The sequence below is a fragment of the Leptodactylus fuscus genome, chromosome 8 (genome assembly GCF_031893055.1).
Source record: "Leptodactylus fuscus isolate aLepFus1 chromosome 8, aLepFus1.hap2, whole genome shotgun sequence".
Classification (NCBI taxonomy): domain Eukaryota; kingdom Metazoa; phylum Chordata; class Amphibia; order Anura; family Leptodactylidae; genus Leptodactylus; species Leptodactylus fuscus.
Window position 1 is genome coordinate 21131466 of NC_134272.1, and position 20528 is coordinate 21151993.

The 20528-nt window shown below is 43.2% G+C and overlaps 1 protein-coding gene across 1 annotated transcript; it reads left to right on the forward strand.

Moving 5' to 3' along the window:
- The first annotated feature begins 3014 nt into the window (after positions 1-3014).
- Positions 3015-19212, forward strand: LOC142217174 (prostasin-like). Its single transcript, XM_075285363.1, has 5 exons — positions 3015-3287; positions 4145-4233; positions 15537-15808; positions 18595-18764; positions 18850-19212. The coding sequence occupies exons 1-5, from the start codon at positions 3015-3017 to the stop codon at positions 19210-19212; spliced, it is 1167 nt and encodes a 388-aa protein (XP_075141464.1).
- Positions 19213-20528: the final 1316 nt, after the last annotated feature.

Here is a 20528-nt window from a genome sequence, read left to right on the forward strand (position 1 = left end):
ACTCTTCTCATGCAGTCATTCCTGCTGCTGTCGGTTATCACCTCTCTTGGATTTTCTTGTCAATCTTTGTCAATAACCAGTAAGTTTGCTCTTTTCACCATGTGACCGGCTTCCGACTTGATGATTGTCTCCAGTCTTGAATTGCTAAATAGTGCAGCTGTTGGACCTGAATCTTCCACTGTTTCTCCTTCTCCTTCCTGCAGTTTGTGGTCACCCGACCTTCTCCCAGCGTGTTGTGGGTGGAAGTAACTCTCTTCTGGGGAAGTGGCCCTGGCAGGTCAGTGTAATGTATGGAAACATCTATATATGTGGAGGGTCTCTGATATCCAGAAGATGGGTGGTCACTGCCGCACATTGTATGAGGTAAGAGAATGATATGGCCTCATTTTAGGGTGATCACATGGTCTATACACTTCATCCATAAGGTGTAGAGACGTAGCAGAGCTCAGCCTGACACTACTATCTGTCATTTTGTCTTCTCAGTTCAGAGAACTTACCAACCAGTATGGTTAGGAAACGTAGAATGAACAGCGACAACCACCAAGGCTCCACTGGTAGAAGACGCCGTCAGAAGCGACTATTGTGAGTACTCTCATGGTGGGCACCCTATCACATAGTCTCTATATAATACTCCCTTATGGTATATATATTGAGATTTTATGTGTAATGGTTATAAGGAAACGTTACCGATAAACAGGTGACTAGACCTCAAGAAGTAAGAAGAACGCTGGTCACATGAAGGATATCTGTACGTTATGGAGACCATTGGCCGGAATTGAGAAATTGAGAATATTAATTTCTGAAATATTTATTTTAAAAAATTATAACTTAGTTGTATTTTCTTAAAACATTGTCTTGTTCGTTCAAGTTCACATTTTCTGTTGGACTGTTACGGTCTTAAATCTGACCTGCCGATGGCCGTTCTCCTCTTGGTCGGACACTATAGAACATGTTGGTGCTATACCGAGTAGGAACTATTTTATTCATTCTACTCATTGTGATTCCCAGGAATGGAGACTTCCACGTGGTGATGGGCATGCTCAGCCTGACGGGTGGCAGCAGCACAACGATTCTTGTACCAGTGACAAATATCATCATCAACCCAATATACAATGGAGATGGGACCAGCGGAGATCTGGCGTTACTGGAACTAGCGAATCCGGTGACTTTTAATAACAATATCCAGCCAATATGTCTTCCCTCCATCAACCAGGTGTTCCCAGATGGAATGATGTGCTGGCTGACCGGATGGGGGGATACGGCAGAAGGTGGTAAGTTCTTTGACTGGCCAACTCATTGACAAGTGATCAGGAAGGCTAGATAGACATCGAGAAGATGAACTGTTCTCATGGCAAGTCTTCTCTGAGTTTCGATTCTTCTTCCTTCCTACACAATATCAGGGCTCTGCGCAGATCTTGTAGACCCTGTTACAGTTTGGTTTATACAATGCAGCAGCTATTGTCTCTTCTACGGAAAATAGTATGATGGTTGGAGGGTCATATATGTTTTTCCTTCCCAGTTCAATTGGCCTCCCCATACACCCTGCAGGAGGTGAAGCTTCCTCTTATCAACTCCACCACATGTGACAGCATGCTCAAAGCGGCCAACAACATCACCTCTACCATTACCATTGTGCAGGATGATATGATCTGTGCTGGATACAGTGAAGGAAATAAAGATGGCTGCCAGGTGAGAAGTAGTAACTCATTTTATATACTATATGAGTATAATTATATATATTATGATGGAAGCTGTATAATGTATACCAGCTGTACATATATAATTATATACAGGAGATCCCCAGGTTATACCAGCTGTAAATATAAAATTATATACAGGAGATACCCAGGTTATACCAGCATGGTCCATATCACTATATACAAGAAGATGTATAATGTATACCAGCTGTACATATATAATTATATACAGGAGATACCCAGGTTATACCAGCATGCTCCATATCACTATATACAAGACGTATAACTTATATCAGTGTACTATGAAACCATAAAATCTCTTTTCTGTTTCAGGGAGACTCGGGGGGTCCGTTGGCTTGTCAATTGGGTAATTCCTGGTTTCTTGTTGGAATTGTGAGCTGGGGCGTTGGTTGTGGCCGGCCAGGAGAACCAGGAGTCTACACTAAAGTCTCCAACTTTTCAGCCTGGATACAGCAAAACTCTGGTCTTGTTGGAACAACCACCAATACACTCGGCAAAAAGCCAACACCAACCACACAAAGCTTCTCCTTATCCATAGACATCCGTAACTACAACCAAGCCGGGCAGAGGCCTCACATGGCAGCCACATATTTGCTGTTTCTCATGCTCCTCCTCAGGGCTCTGGACATTATGTAAGAAATTACTAAAAAGCTGTGACTACTGTAATGTCAGGTTGACAATCCACCAGTCTGCATCATTCATGAAGATCTTGAGATATCGAGAAAAATAAAGTCAAATCTCAACTTATTTAGAAACCTGATCTGAGTGACTACATTCTCCAAGACCAGACGAAGACATTACCGAGGAGAAGAAACCTTCCCTCAAGGACAGTAAGGTTTCTTGGCAATCACAAGATTGTTCTTGAAGGAATATTCCTTCACCTCAGTAAAGTCCCTAGTATATGCTATTGTGTATACAGTATATATACCAGAAATTTTCCTAATATTAACGTAGGAATACGCTTGGATGAGCAGTCAATCAGGCAGAGATCTAAAATGGTGCATTTCCAACACCACATTACTGACCCTTACTATATGGTGTTAACTAGCCCTACTCTGCAAAATGTGGTCAATGTGGTGTCATCTAGTCTTGTCCTTCAGAACGTGGCCAGTGTGGTGTTATCTAGTCTTGACCTTCAGAATGTGGCCAGTGTGGTGTCATCTAGTCTTGTCCTTTAGAACATGGCCAGTGTGGTGTCATCTAGTCTTGACCTTCAGAATGTGGCCAGTGTGGTGTCATCTAGTCTTGTCTTTCAGAACGTGGCCAGTGGTGTTATCTAGTCTTGACCTTCAGAACATGGCCAGTGTGGTGTTATCTAGTCTTGACCTTCAGAACATGGCCAGTGTGGTGTCATCTAGTCTTGTCCTTCAGAACTTGGCCAGTGTGGTGTTATCTAGTCTTGACCTTCAGAACGTGGCCAGTGTGGTGTTATCTAGTCTTGTCCTTCAGAATGTGGCCAGTGTGGTGTCATCTAGTCTTGTCGTTCAGAACATGGCCAGTGTGGTGTTATCTAGTCTTGTCCTTCAGAACGTGGCCCGTGTGGTGTTATCTAGACTCACCATTTGGAAAGTAGCCCTACCCTTATCTTCACAGGGCAAAATCACAGTCGCTATCATCTGTATATGCACTATAGGGAGTAATTTGTTTACATATACTACCGCTGTGTCTATACATAGTACTGGATGTATGTTCCTTGTATATCCGCTATAATGTAACAATCACAGTCACCATCACCTGTGTATATACTATATGGAGTACTATGTGTTACATATAATACCGCTGTGTCTATACATAGTACTGGACGTGTACTGTTTGTATATCCTCTATTATGTAACAATCACAGTCAGAGAACGTATGTATAGTTCCTCCATTACTAGGAATGTATTCAGTATGTGCCAGACCTCAGGTATCACATGGGGAGGTCCTCCACCTCTAGTAGGACTTTATATTGGCAGAGCCCTTACCTACAAAATCCTTCCTGTTCTCGATCAATGAGGCTTCTCATGTGGCGCTGCAGCATGAAGAGGGTCATTGTTCATCCTACGATCTCAGCGCCAAATCCTGTTCTGCTCTAATGGTATATTTATTTTAATTATTATCATTAATCATTGTGCTCTTAACCACTGAGCCATCAGGGGACAATGCAGGACACATTGTTCATATTCCTTGTCACCATCAGATGGGCAACACGGTGTCTGAAACAGTTGGCAAGGACATCAGTATAAGAGTATAAGACATACAGTACCTGTGCTTAGCTTAGGCCCGGATCACATCTGCGGTCAGGTTTCTGTTCAGTGAGTCTATTTGGGGACCCCCGAATGGAAACCCATACGTATTGAAAAGCGGTTACCTAAAGAAACCCGCAGCTCTATAGACTATAATGAGATCCGTGTGGTTTCTGCTTGTTTTCCACACAAAACATGCAGAGAGAAAAGTTCCCCAACCGAAACCTGAATGCAAATGTGAACCAGGCTTTAGAAGTGAATACAAATGTATCCAGTGCAGACAATGCTCTGTGAGCTAAAGAGCCTGAAGCCGTACAGAAACATTGTATCAGACTGCCGGGGATATTTGTGCAGCTGCTGCTGATGTATCCAGTGCAGACAATGCTCTGTGAGCTAAAGAGTCAGGCGTCTAGACTGAAACATTGTAGCAAGCTAGCAGGGATATTTGGGCAGCTGGTTCTGATGTGTTGAGCACTGTCTAGACTTCATACAATTGTATCTGTTTCTAATATAGGTCTTGGCCTCTCTGCCCCAAAGATGTTCTAACTGGAGAAGTTTCATGAGGTCATCTGACATGTTCTGGAGGGTGGGGGGCGCCATTTTCACGCTCTGTCCGATCTCTATCCTCTTCATGGCTCTGTGTTCTGGGGAAGATGTAGAGTAGATGTATAAAAATCATTATTAATGTGACGTGTAAGTGTCGGAGGCCTCACTGTCACCGACTCCTCCATCCTGAGACACAGAACATCAGGATCCTGATCTGCGGAGTCTGAACCCTGCCAAACTGGTTCTACCGCTTTGTGCAAATCTGGATGGAGAAGTGCAAAACGGATTTGTGTTCTCAAGTAAATGTGTTCTCCCACCAGATTGAACCTTCCCATTCACGGTGGTTATATATAAAAAATTTTAGTAAACTCTCTGTAAGATGCTTGACTATGACCCGACCTCATTACATCTGTGCGATTCACAATCAAAGGCTAAAAATGGTTATGTGATACCACCAAATCAAAAAATCTTCGTCCCCTAGACTTCCACATGCCAGGAGTTAGAGGCTCTGCAGCCCTGCAATGTGGAAACAATACCAAAAACAGACCTTGACCCGCAGGAATCCAGCCCTGCCCCTTCTCGAGTCCTCCTGGTTTTCATTTACTTGCATAGGTCATGTGATTATTCAGGTACTCAGTGGCCGCAGCAGTCATGTGTGGTATTACCATATTCATATAACCACAATGCCAATAGTAGGGCACTTTAATACAATAATCATATGACCTATGAACGGAAAGTGGGAGGACCAGAGAAGGGGAAGCAGCGGCAGGGCTGGATTCCAGGGGGACCAGAGAAGGGGAAGCAGCAGCAGGGCTGGATTCCAGGGGGACCAGAGAAGGGGAAGCAGCGGCAGGGCTGGATTCCAGGGGGACAGGTGAAAAGTCATTGGTTTGGTATTTTAGGCCACTAAAATATATCATATTTGTGCGACCACCCCGGGAGAACCGTGCAGGAGGCTGGACTGTCACGGTGACCTTATAGGCACCAGAACTCCCAGGAGAGGTGCACAGGGAAATAGGCAGAGTCAGTTAGATGTGACGCCAGTTGGAGTATTGAGACACCCGCTGGTCCCTGGGCTGAGATGGTGATGTGGGTGTCAGTGCTCTACTCCAACAAAGAGCTTTAGCCCAGGGCTTAGCTACAAGGAAGGCAATGTCCAGGCCAGGATCAGTAGAAGTGCTCACTGCTTTATTGTAACAGGCATCTACTGGTTCACTTGTCCTGTAGCAGTGAGCTGTGGCACAGGGGCTTGTAGCTGGCTGACACCTTCCCATGTATTAGCAGAGAGTCTAAGATGGCTGCAGATCCAGATTATGGTTTACTGCAGGAGTTCAGCTACCTTGTAGAGGTCGGTGCAGGCTGCCAGGGTTATAGCTCTACTTAGCCTGATGTAATCCTGTCCTCTTACTGATAGTGATGGGGGCGCTGTCACACAGCTTCTCTGCCCTGCTACTGCTGCTATGGCAATCCTCACAACACAGTGTCTGAAACACAAGATGGCCACTGCCACCCTTCTCCTTCCCTGGCTGCCCACAGAATACTACTTCCTCTCCCTGCTATGACTATTTCCTGTTCCAGCTACAGATCCACTCACTATAGTGTATGGTGCTATGGAGACCAAAGCTCACTAGGACAAGTGAAACCAGAGAACAACAGCTTAACAACATTACACAAATGAATACAGAATAAACATGGCAACACATACAATCTATCATAACATGTAAGGCACTTCTATGGCCAAATAACCATTAGTAACTCCTGTGAGGGGGTTACATCTGTGATGCAGTAAATCATGATGCGGGAAGGATCGCCATACACTTGATCATTCCGCGTTGCAATACCAGACACTGACAGTAGAGGTGCTGTATATGATGAAAAGCAGAGTCTACCTTCTATGCTATTTTTCAAGTGTTGTCCAAGATCTCAAAAAATGTGAAAGAAGAAGCGGAAAATTTGGCCACCCAATGGTCTTTGTTTACGGCCTTCCATCAATGTCCTGTCATCATCAGTGGCCCCCAGTTGCTGACTGACTTCACGACTAAGTGAGGAACGTTCCTCGCACTCATATTGTCTCTGGTTACCTTTTAGTAATAATTTAATTGCATTTTGCACAGAGAAATAAGTATTTGTTCCCTCTGGCAAACAAGACTTAATACTTGGTGGTAAAACCCTTGTGGGCGCGCACAGCAGTCAGACGTTTTTGTAGTTGATGATGAGGTTTGCGCCTACGTCAGGAGGAATTTTCGTCCGCACCTCTTTGCAGATCATCTCTAAATCATTAAGATTCTGAGGCTGCTGTTTGGCAACTCGGAGCTTCAGCTCCCACCATAAGTTTTCTATGGGTCTGGAGACTGGCTAGGCCACTCCATGACCTTCATGTGCTTCTTCTTGAGCGGCTCCTTTGTTGCCTTGGCTTTATGTTTTGGGTCATTGTCCTGCTGGAAGACCCAGCCACGATCCATTTGTAATGTCCTGGTGGAGGGAAGGAGGTTGTCACTCAGGATTTTAGGGTACATGGCTCCATCCATTGCCCCATTGATGCGGTGAAGTAGTCCTGTGCCCTTAACAGAAGAACACCCCCATAACATAATGTTTCCACCTCCATGCTTGACAATGGGGACGCTGTTCTTTGGGTCATAGGCAGCATTTCTCTTCCTCCAAACACGGTGAGTTGAGTTAATGAGCTCAATTTTTTTCACCATTACTTAGCAGTGATTTAACTTCATACTTTAGGAGAATGGTTTGTCTTGTCCTTGAATACAAGATGTGCTCGTAGCTCTCAGTTCACATGATGGAGTTCAGACACCTGTGCAGCCCCGTGTCTTCCTGCTTCTATAAACACAATAAACAGTTCTAATAATGACTGCCAAGTGAAATTATATTACCATACCACTGCAACGTGACCACACCGCTATACCACAATGTGTATATTCAAAACACCCTACACAAAGAGGAATGCATCGAGGCACAGCTTGACCACCTCCATTACGTGACCACCACTAATACATGGACAGAGGTGACCTCCATTACATGACCACCATTAATACATGGACAGAGGTGACCTCTATTACATGACAACCACTAATACGTGGACAGAGGTGACCTCCGTTACATGACAACCACTAATACATGGACAGAGGTGACCTCTAATACATGACCACTACTAATACATGGACAGAGGTGACCTCTAATACATGACCACTACTAATACATGGACAGAGGTGACCTCCATTACATGACAACCACTAATACATGGACAGAGGTGACCTCTAATACATGACCACTACTAATACAGCGCTACTAATAAGGGCAGGGCTGTGACGACTTCCCAGACATGACACACAGACAGGGCTGGTTGTCAGTAATAATAGATGAATAGCTGTACTGCAGCATACGGTGTATGGATCTCATGTCTGATCACATGCCATAAAATTAATCAGTGATGTCAGTATCAGGGGGCGGGGCTGTGACAACCTCCCAGATATGATATACAGACTCTTTGTCAGCAGTAATGGTTATGACTATAGTATATGGTGTGTGACAGTGGCGTAACTAGGAATGGCGGGGACCCGTGGCGAACTTTTGACATGGGGCCCGTGGCGAACTTTTGACATGCCCCCCCCCCCCCCCCGACATACACCGATGCCGAAGACCTCGACCCACCCCCTCCTACGCATTTCTGCATGTTCTATTATGCCCCATAGTGGCCCCTTAACATAGTATTATCCCCCATAGTGGCCCCTGCACACAGTATTATGTCCCTTAGTGGCCCCTGCACACAGTATTATGTCCCTTAGTGGCCCCTGCAAACAGTATTATCCCCCATAGTGGCCCCTCCACACAGTATTATCCCCCATAGTGGCTCCTGCACACAATATTATCCCCCATAGTGGCCCCTGCACACAGTATTATCCCCCATAGTGGCCCCTGCACACAGTATTATCCCCCATAGTGGCCCCTGCACACAGTATTATCCCCCATAATGGCCCCTGCACACATTATTATGCCCCATAGTGGCCCCTTAACACAGTATTATCCCCCATAGTGGCCTCTGCACACAGTATTATCCCCAATAGTGGCCCCTGCACACAGTATTATCCCCCATAGTGACCCCTGCACACAGTATTATCCCCCATAGTGGCCCCTGCACACAGTATTATGTCCCACTGTGGACACCCATAAACAATTATTATACTCTGGGGTCTTTTCAGACCCCAGAGTATAATAATCGAAGACCCGGGGGAATAAAAACATAAAAAACTACTGTTACTTACCTGTCCCCTGGCTCCTACGCTGTCTTCTCCGCTGCCATCCTTGTTCAATGATGTCGGACGTCACATGACCCGGGACGCAGGCCGGGTTCATGTGACGTCATAGATGTCAGAAAGGACGTCAGGAAGGAGGCCTGGCAGGATCGTGGAGAGGTAAGTAACATGTTTTTTATGTTTCTTACCTCTCCCGGTCCACCAATCATTATACTCGGGGTCCGAAAAGACCCCCGAGTATAATGATGGCAGCGGTAGCGGCTGTCACCGGGCCCCTAATGTCCCAGGCCCTGTGGCAGTTGCCTCTGCTGCTATGGCGGTAGTTACGCCACTGGTGTGTGGTTCTCAAATTTGGTGTCAATAGTGGAAGCAGAATTAGTCACCCATTCACATGGGATTTCCCCCCTTTACATTCTTCCACAGCTTTTCTATGATGACATCATAATCTTTGTTTATAATAATAATAAATTTTATTTATATAGCGCCAACATATTCCGCAGCGCTGTACAATTTGTAGGGTTCAAATACAGACAGATACATAACAAAGAATGTAATTTCACACAATGGGACTGAAGAGCTTACAATCTATGTTTCTCTCATAGTATATATAAGACAGCCCAGTAATAAAGTATAACAGGATTCTGTGGATCATAAGTGAGGGCCTCTAGTGGTAAGTGGTTGGCGTCCCATGGAGTTGTCTTCTGCTGATCACTGACCACCGTGGTCCCATATTATATTTCAAGATGGAGAAGTGTTCAAGTTCTGTGTTTTGTAATGGAAATTCACCCGCGGGTCCCCATGTGCATTTTATTGTTACACTTGGACGTGGCGCAAACTGTTTATACGTAAGGCAATTAATTTCTCATTTGCCTTCCTGATGGTTGACCTGATAGTTGAGTCTCCGAACACAATTTATGAATCACATTTATTATGTAAAAAATTGGACCAACTCTGCTTGGAGACAATGGAGGCTCAGTATCTGCAACAACACAGAACGTTCTATGGACTGGCATCGCCTCAGGGAGCCAAGAGGTTACATAACGTAAAGTGAGATATACAGTCACCTGTCAGAGGAGGAGAGAGCTGTGGTGGTGGACCAGAGGAGGTATCAAAAGGAGGGCTACAGAAAGATCCTATCCAAGAAAATAGGGAAGACCGAGACAAGTAGACAGATAGTAGTCATCAGAGGGCCACCGGCGTGTTATATTAACCAGAAGATAGACAAGGTGACCAAGGATCTATATCTTAGGTCTAGCACATAAGTTTCCGAAAACTGCAGAGTCTACCAAGTCACCAAGAGATTAGACAAACCCAGAATAGTCTGAACCATCTACAATGACCATGGAGACCCCTTGGATGAAAAGTTATGGCCAACATCTCCATGGAGGAGGCCAACCTATGTCTTGGAAGACCACCACTGCTGTCCTATTTCTGGCACTGGGTGAGTGATCTAAGAGCCCTTCATGAAGGAAGGCGCCAATTTGGAATGAGACGAAGCATCTACATGTCAGGGCATGGAGTGGAAAACTATATCCTGTGGGGGGCGAGTTCACCATTGAGCAGAGGAGAAGAGGAAAAGGAGGAGGGAGTATGGAGGGAAAAGAAGAGAGAACAGATAAGATGAAGAGGTGGAGAAAGAAGCATCAAGTATTCTTATATTCACAATGTAATATTTATTCATAGCACGTTGTTCTAGACCCTGACATATAGGTCTGTATGTAAAGTACTGTGGATCCATGTGTCTATATACTAACCCATCACTGTCATTTATAAACGAGGGATGTAGCTGAGGGGGGGGGGGGGCACCTAAGATATCTTCTCCAGGTACAAGAGGGGGCACCAAGGAAGTATGTATTTAGACATAGAGTAACGGCAGTCAACAGAGCTATTGCCCCTGGTGAAGGAAAGTCTAGATACAGCCCTGCTTAAACTTTGGTAAATCTGTCACTGTATTACCTGGGATATCTGTAAGAAATATCCAACCAAAAGACACTAAACGCTCCCTGCTTTTATTCTCCAGGTATTGTGGTGAAGACAACATCAGGTATCTATCTATCTATCTATCTATCTATCTATCTATCTATCTAACTATCTATCTCCTATCTATCTATCTAACTATCTATCTAATATCTATCTATCTATCTATCTATCTATCTATCTCCTATCTATCTAATATCTATCTATCTATCTATCTATCTATCTATCTATCTATCTATCTAACTATCTATCTCCTATCTATCTATCTATCTATCTATCTATCTATCTATCTACCTATCTATCTATCTAATATCTATCTATCTATCTATCTATCTATCTCATATCTATCTATCTCCTATCTATCTATCTATCTATCTATCTATCTATCTATCTATCTATCTATCTATCATCTATCTACCTGTCCGTCTGTCCATCCGACTATGTCTACTTTTTATTACGAATAATGTTGCATTTTTTGTGTTTGCTTATGTACTGTATCTAATCTCATATCTAGCAATAGAAAGTTCATGTCTATCTATTATCTATCTATCTATCTATCTATCTATCTATCTATCTATCTATCTCATTATCTGTCTATATATCCATGCCCATATTCTATGCATCCTTTTGGTCACATATTAATTTTTAATCTGTAATATCGGCCTTTATATGTAGTGTGATGTGTTTTAGAATCTGATCTATGTGAGCTGTGTCTCACTGTGTGTAGAAGATGTGGTGGTGACAGTGGCCAATAGGGGGTGCAGCAGACATCAGAATGGCCAGTGGTATACTGGTCTGACTGGTTGCTACTCTCCAGGCTTGTATAGAAGTGCCCTGGAGGCAGAAGGATGGGGATATGTAAGTCTGGTCTGCCAAAATACCTTCTCCACAACACACACTAAGGTTTGTTAACTGAGCATGTTATTCCCCGCTATATTGGGTATACAAGCTAAGGATATCCACACTTGCCCTTATATCATGTCATTTCCTATAGGGAGACGTATGTCATTTTAAATCAGTTGTGTCCTGGATCCATTAGGTGGCGCTACCTCAGCTCCAGGAGTGTGGTTTTTTTCTATCTATCTATCTATCTATCTATCTATCTATCTATCTATCTATCTGTCTGTCTGTCTGTCTGTCTGTCTGTCTGTCTGTCTGTCTGTCTGTCTGTCTGTCTATCTATCTATCTATCTATCTATCTATCTATCTATCATCTATCTATCATCTATCTATCTATCTATCTCAAATCTATCTATCTATCTATATATCTAGTCTTTCAGCACAGGGGTATACTTAAATAAAAAATAAAACGTAGCTTTTAATAAATATAGTTAAAAACGAACTGTTTCTGTATCTTGTACCTACTATTGTGTTACAGTGTTAGGGTGCATTCACACTGAGTAAACGCTAGCTTATTCTGAACGTAAAACACGTTCAGAATAAGCGGCGTCTAAAGCAGCTCCATTCATTTCTATGGGAGCGGGGATACGAGCGCTCCCCATAGAAATGAATGGGCTGCTTCTTTCACTCCGTGCAGTCCCATTGAAGTGAATGGGGAGTGCCGGCGTGTACGCTCCGGCATGAGCAGAGCTTGCCGTATACGCCGGCACTCCCCATTCACTTCAATGGGACTGCACGGAGTGAAAGAAGCAGCCCATTCATTTCTATGGGGAGCGCTCGTATCCCCGCTCCCATAGAAATGAATGGAGCTGCTTTAGACGCCGCTTATTCTGAACGTGTTTTACGTTCAGAATAAGCTAGCGTTTACTCAGTGTGAATGCACCCTTAACAACTAGTATTGCACACTTGTATCCTTTTATGGATAATACAGAGGGGGGTGGTCTGAGTCGGGGACAGCCACACCACTAACAATAGTATGCAATAATGGCAGAGCGGTATGGTATTCACCCACCCGTATAGCCAGTTCCCCCCAGGTGACTCCAAGGGCTAATGTCAATGATCCTGTCACCCCTTATTTAATTACCGTCCAAAAATACTACGGTCCCTGGGTCCCAAGATTGGTGACCCTCTTGGCGGTATTAGTACGGAGTATCGCAGTCTGCCTCTAGTAGGTCGGATGAGACAGGCTGCAGTTTCACTCTCTACCGCTACACCGTTGGCAGATAAATATACAGGAGTAGACTATGGTCATGGCATTATAAGCCCCACTAAGCACTCTCTACACGTTTCGCAAAGCTCATCAGGAGAGTTATTAGGACAGTATCCAGATAGGAAAACAAAAAAGGTTGCGGTAATAACCACATTTCCTGGGACCTGGATGGTAGGTCCCAGTACATATAGCAGGTCCGACCATCTCTATCTATCTATCTATCTATCTATCTATCTATCTATCTATCTATCTATCTATCTATCTATCCCTATATAATATCTATCTATCTATCTATCTATCTATCTATCTATCTATCTATCTATCAATCATCTATCTATCTCAAATCTATCTATCTATCTATCTATCTATCTATCTCCTATCTATCTATCTATCTATCTATCTATCTATCTATCTATCTATCTATCAATCATCTATCTATCTCAAATCTATCTATCTATCTATCTATCTATCTATCTCCTATCTATCTATCTATCTATCTATCTATCTATCATCTATCTATCTCCTATCTATCTATCTATCTATCTATCTATCTATCTATCTCATATCTATCTATCTATCTATCTATCTATCTCAAATCTATCTATCTATCTATCTATCTATCTATCTATCTATCAATCATCTATCTATCTATCTATCTATCTCCTATCTATCTATCTATCTATCTATCTATCTATCTATCTATCTCATATCTATCTATCTATCTATCTATCTATCTATCTATCTATCATCTATCTATCTCCTATCTATCTATCTATCTATCTATCTATCTATCTATCTATCTATCTATCTATCTCATATCTATCTATCTATCTATCTATCTCAAATCTCTATCTATCTATCTATCTATCTATCTATCTATCTATCTATCTATCTATCTATCGCCTATCTATCTATCTATCTATCTATCTATCTATCTATCTCAAATATCTATCTATCTATCTATCTATCTATCTATCTATCTATCTATCTATCTATCTCAAATATCTATCTATCTATCTATCTATCTATCTATCTATCTATCTATCTCAAATCTATCTATCTATCTATCTATCTATCTATCTATCTATCTCCTATCTATCTATCTATCTATCTATCTATCTCAAATCTATCTATCTATCTATCTATCTATCTATCTATCTATCTATGTATCATCTATCACAATTTCTCTATGTCTTGTCTATGATATTAGAGATAGAACTCACTATATATTTTCTTCCTCGTAGGTTATGTCTATGACTTACCCTCCACACGTGTCGTGGGTGGAGAGAATGCTCAGCTGGGGGCCTGGCCCTACCAGGCTGCTATATTATTTAACAATTACTCTGTATGTAGCGGGGCTCTGATCTTCCCAAAATGGGTGGTGACTGCTGCGCACTGTATGAAGTGAGTTGGCTTCCATCTTACAAGATTCCTTATTGTAACCTCCTTCCTCTTCTAGCACACTTGGCGCGGAGTAGTTTCTTGGATTAGACAGGTCCACGTTCAGATGTCTTAACATTGCCCATAAGGTTCATCAGAAGAAAATCTGTAAAACGTGATGGCGGAGGAACCTACAGAAGAGCCCGAGGAGTCTTAGTGGTCATGGATAGCGTTACAAACCCTTGGTTCATAAGGACCTGTGGGTGGTTTAGGATCACAAATCGCCCTGACAGATTCCCATTAATATCTGGGGGAAAAAAATCAAACAAAAATAAAGTAGGAGAAATATGCCTGTTTCTCAAATTTTTTCCTAGTTTCCTTTCTTTTTAATAACGAACATATTTTTTTTTAATAGTTTTTCCTCTCCATAATGTCAATTTTGATGTAGATGACACAAAGTTTTATGGACTGGCGCTAGATGATAAATCTGGCATATCCTTAGACTGACTAGGTTACACTTAGTAGTGCCAGATTTTCAGTGAAATTTTCGCCTCCTTTTTATTTGGATTCCCCACCTACATCTCAAGCATGTTGGAAAATTTTAGCCCCACCAAAATGCTCCACATGCGTCTCACAGCTCCAAAAATGTGCCATGTTCATCTCACTGTCTAGTCATATCCACAATAGTAAAGCAGGGCTATTGTGCCCCTTACCCATGAAGTCATAATAAACTATTGGGGTCTAGGGGGTGTTTAAAATTTTAATTTTTTTTCAAATAACTCCATTAGGTGGTCAACATGTAGTTAAGAAGGCATGAAGTTTCTTGAATGAATGCTTCTGATAAATTACACTTGCAGTAGCACCCCCTGACCACATGGAGTGCTGTAAAAACATGTAAGGCTTCCGTCACATTTGTGTTGGGTGACCATTCGGGGACTCAATCCCGATTCCACTTGAAATAGGCAAGCAGGACTTTACTCTTCGCCAATTTTGGGGGCAGAAACCTGTTGGATCCCATTATAGTCTATGGGGCCTACAGGTTTCTGCAGGTAAACGCTTTTTAATCAGATTGGATTTCTGTTTTTCGGGTTCCCAAACTGACCAGAGGAACAGAAGACCCAACTCTAGTGCGAATCTAGCGTAAAACATGTTTGTAAGCCACATGCAGAACAACCCACTTGTTTTATCTTGAGTACAGTCTCCTATTCACATGAGGGATATATAAGATGTTCACCAGATATGGCCAGCATGTTGACTTGTGGTTTCTCTTTTTAGTAGTACACACTGATGTGGCTTTTTCCTACTTTTATCTCAGGAACAGAAATCATAGTCGTTTCCAGGTTTTGTTGGGGGTGCTGAACATCACTGGTGAGAGTCCTACAAAACAGTACATCAAAGTACAGTCTATCGTGCTGCATGAGAACTACCAAGGAGACGGAACCAGCGCAGACATGGCACTAATGCTACTGGAGATACCAGCAACCATTAATGAAAATGTCCAGTTAATCCCAATGCCATTCCAAGACCAGGAATACCCAGAAGGGGCATTGTGCTGGCTGACCGGCTGGGGGGACGTCAATGAAGATGGTGAGAAAACAATAGAACCCAAAATATTCTGAATCAATTTTACAAATTGGTCATTTTATTAATCTGAAAAAACAATCAAGGCAATGATCAGTCCGCACTGCTATTAGCATGTGCTAACAGTGAGCGGCAGGTTGGGGTTCATTGGGTCCACCAGATAATACGATTCTGGGGGCCCACCTTCCAAGAAACCTTAGGAAAAAGACCATAGTATCCTATAAATTTGAGTGTCTTCTGCTGCACCATTATTGTGGGCCCGCTTGAGGACCCTCTGGTACTCTTGTGGGCCGGTTCTACACTGTTTAATAGTTACAATGCATAGACTACATGATCTTTGTGTGAGGACCCGGGCAAGGCCTCCAACCCTCCTCAACAACAAGAAGACTTTTTTGTATAATCCTTTCAGGTTTAAGTTTTCCATTCCAAATTTAATACTGACAAACATAATATTAACACCAAAGACGAGAACAATTTTCCAAAAATCTTTTAAATTCACAATTATAATAGGGTTCAGATGATATCGTAAATCCGTAGGAAGTTCTGAATCATCAAGAAGTGGTGAAGGGCTGCTATCACGGCCACTCCTGAGGGCATTGTATAAGTAGCCTTCCCAGTATTCAACTGGGAGCTGTACTTCTCTGTGGGGAGACTACCAGGTGTCTACCTCATAAACTGGTCCCAGTATAGGTGGTAGCAACACACCAGTAGTAGCATCAAGGGACAAGCAAGAGAATATTCAAATATGGGCAAAGCTTATGGGGAGGTTGGTTTAGAGTCATAGACAGGCTGATGGTCAGGGTGGACATCATGTGTTTAATAGTCAAAGGCAAGTCAAGGTCATTAACGGGACTCGGGAAGATGAGGATGAGCAGAAAAAGTATGCCGGCTAAAGTTTGATACATGGGCAGTATGCAAGGCAAACCAACAGGAACAAGCTAAGCCGAGAACCTATATTGCTCAGGCACCGAGCAGAGGACTGCGAAGATGCAAATAGGTGAGGGCTGCCTGGAACTGGCAGGTGTGCACACTAAGGTCCAGTTCACATTAGCATTTGTGTTTACATTCAGGGAGTCCACTTGGGGATCCCCCGAATGGAAACCTATATGCATAAAAAAGCAATTACCTAAGAAACCACACGGACCCCATAGACTATAATGACATCCGTGTGGTTTCTGCTCGGTTTCTGCACGAAACATGCGGAGAGAAATGTGCTGCTTACAGGACTTGGGACTCCGTGAAGAGAAACGCAAATGCTGACGTGAACCGGGCCTTAGGGTGCATTCACACGGAGTAACGTGCCGCGTGACCTGGCACGTATACGCCGTGTGAGATTTTGAGCGCCATATATGCTCCCATTGATTTCAATGGGAGCCTGGATCGTATACACCGCGCAAAATCACGGCCGCAAAATAACGCGGCGTATACGAGACTAACTCCCATTGAAATCAATGGGAGCGTATATGGCGCTCAAAATCTCACACGGCGTATACGTGCCAGGTCACACGGCATGTTACTCCTTGTGAATGCACCCTTACCCTGAAAGTTGTAGGGAGAGGGAGGAAGTGCATACCCATGCTATGGGCATGCCCAGCTACATCAGCAACAGAAGGAAGTGCATAGCAATATGGAGAGGCAGGAACTACATAGTGTGTAATAGAGGGAAACTGCTTATGCTGTGAAAAATAGCACACCAGTGAACGCAGCAAGTCAATGCTACAGCTGGTAACCTTATTGCAGAATTTTATAGGGGCCAGAAATGATCAGACCTGTGGGGAATCCTGAGGAAGATGTGAAATGTCATCATTCACACCCATCTCCTTCCTTAATGGGTTGCACCAGATAGTTTTATAGGAAGTCAAATACAAAAAAAACATGAAAAGAACCCTAAAACCCTATGCCAATGCTGCCCTTTGATTTTGGGATCCTACTGATGTAAGGTAACAGAAATAAGTCAGTGATTTCCAGTACAAAGTAACGCTTTGTTCCGATCTTTACAATCTGTTGGAATACGTGGGCGTCCTGTTTAGTTCCTTGCGTAGAGGCCACCACACTTGGGAACCATCTCGCTGAGATATTTTTAATGTCCAACAGGTAGTGGACACCCGTTTGGGGGATTGGTGGCGTTCTAGTAGACGGATTTTAGACATGTTTAATTAATGTAACGTAACCTAGAGGGAATTTTCCATGAATGATAGAAAAAGTGACCATGGGAAGAATATGCAAATCTGTCTTCCATTATGTAATTATGGAGTGACCCCAAGGAGTGACAATATCCCTCTAACCCTGTCTAAGCCTCTCACCTCTACCAGGTTAGTCTTCTCTACACCAGGCTGACGAGATGCAATAACATTGAAACAGCTGCCCTCGGTTGAGAGACTATACCTGGTAATAATCCCAGCATCATTGCAAAACAAAGGCCTCTTGGAAGGTCGAGCATGATGTTAAAGGGAGCAGCCTTTATTGGGTTATTTCACTGAGATTCTGTCTTCCTGACTACATCAGGGAAGCCAGGCTTGCACATTCCAGTGAGTGCCCTCTATTGGTTTGCAACACTGAGGCACCTGACTACCTAATTACATCATGGAAGACAGATTTGCATATTCTTCCCATGGTCCCTTGCAAAGTGGAGTGCTAAAGGCTTAATAATTCTCCACACACTCCCCAAGGAGTGACGATATCCCCCTAACCCTGATAGAAAAACTGTAATAATGCCCAAGGGCCGTGCCCTTGTAGGTTGTGCTCCGTACATCTCATAGGGAAGCATTAATACTTCTTTTCCTTGTTTACAGTTAGGTTGGAAGAGCCCAAAACGTTACAGCAGGTCCAGATTCCTCTCATCAATAATTCTGAATGTAATAAAATGTTCCACGCTAAAATTAAGGCCTCGCCTTCCCATGTGTTTGTAAAAGACGACATGATCTGTGCTGGCTTAAGAGAAGGCGGAAAAGATGGCTGCCAGGTGAGCATCCTTCATCTTTTAGAGGTAGATAGCGAAAACTGTAAATTGGTATAAAATCTAATATCAAAAATATTGTAATCTACAGGGAGATTCGGGGGGACCATTAGTATGCCAACTAGATGATGGTAAACCTAAACTCTGTGGACTTATGAGTTGGGGTTATGGTTGCGCCCGTGAAATGAGACCTGGGGTCTACACCAAAATCTGCAGCTTTATTGACTGGATAAACAAAAATACTGGTCAACCTAAAGTCGAGGAGCAGAAAATTGAAAAAACTCCGGTAAATGCGAGCCCGCTCTCAACACAGAAAACAAATTTAACATCTCAGGTCTTCAACTCCACGAAGGAGACTGATCAAGATGCAACCTCGGCTGGAAGTAGACTCCAAATACCATTAAGCCTTGCTGTCGTGGTTGTGGTGTTGCCCAACATTTTGGTGTTTGTGTAAGAAGAAAATTCTCAGGCGTCATCTGACACTTGCACCATGACTTTTATAAAAAGTGTCAACCTCCCTCCACTCTGGACAACCAACAGCAACACCAACTGCAATGACTTGGGGTCTGGGGCCTATCATATGTAAGAAGGAAACTGTAGACACAAACTCTACCGTAACTAAAATCCCCCCCCCCCCATAGGAACGAATGTCATGTAAATTGTCAAATAATTTTCCAAATATGTGCTAATATTTTGTGTCAGTATTTAAATGCCAAAAAACTTGATTACATTTCACATCACATAAAAATCCTATAAAGTAAAGGATATGTAACACTCATGCCAACTATGACTCCGCTGGACGTGCTCCACACAGACTGGTGGTGTAGTGTAGTCATGTAGGGCTCAAAAGAACCACCAGAAATTCAGATCCCCCTAAAGTGAGACTTTACTTTTCTCGGTACACTGGGCTAGGACTAAGCACACACAACGTACAGCATGCTTAGCCAACAACTTTGGTCTTACAGGCGATTCTCCCTACCACACTCAGACCAAGCCTCTTATTCTCAAGGAGGCGGCAACTGCTTCTTGGAGGAGTCAGACGTCTGAACAGAACAGAGTCCAGCTGGGTCTCCACCTAATAGCCAGAAAGGTCTCCTTTATATAGCACTCCATTGCCCAGTGTGACTAAGTGTATATAATATTTTGATCCATATGGGGAAGAGGAACATTCATGGGGAGCATTTTCGTCCATTGGATAGTTGGTCCTTGTGGCAGAGATGCCAGTATACAGTCAGCCCAGGCTGGTGGCATCAGTGGCCAAATCTCTGGTTAAATTTTTTAGCTTATATTCTGCACTCAGATGGGAAAATCCATTCATGCTTAGACTTTACCTTGACCCGTCTTGGCACACTAGAGAAGGGTAGCACTGGTCTCCGAACTGTAGATATCTCTGACTTGACAGACCCCATGTCTGGTCCTTTTGATATTTCCCTTTATATCTTTGATGAAACTAGTTGCAATCCCAGTATCCTAAAAGTAAAACCAAGTATCAGTCATCGGTCTTCAAAGTAGGTGGTGAAGTCTACCTGAAGGTTCTGCCTTGTGTCCAACTTCCAGTCTTATTACCAACATAGAATAATAGGAGCACACCCAATATTCTGTATATAGCAGATACCATGGTGAGGAATCCATTACCTACTGACTATTCTTACTCTTACAAGGTACTCTGCAGGGCATGGAGGGCTCGCCATGTGCATCAGGGTGATGGGTGCTATAATGAAGCGTAGCAAGGGGGACACGTCCCCAATGTCAGTGCTCCTCGCTATGTTC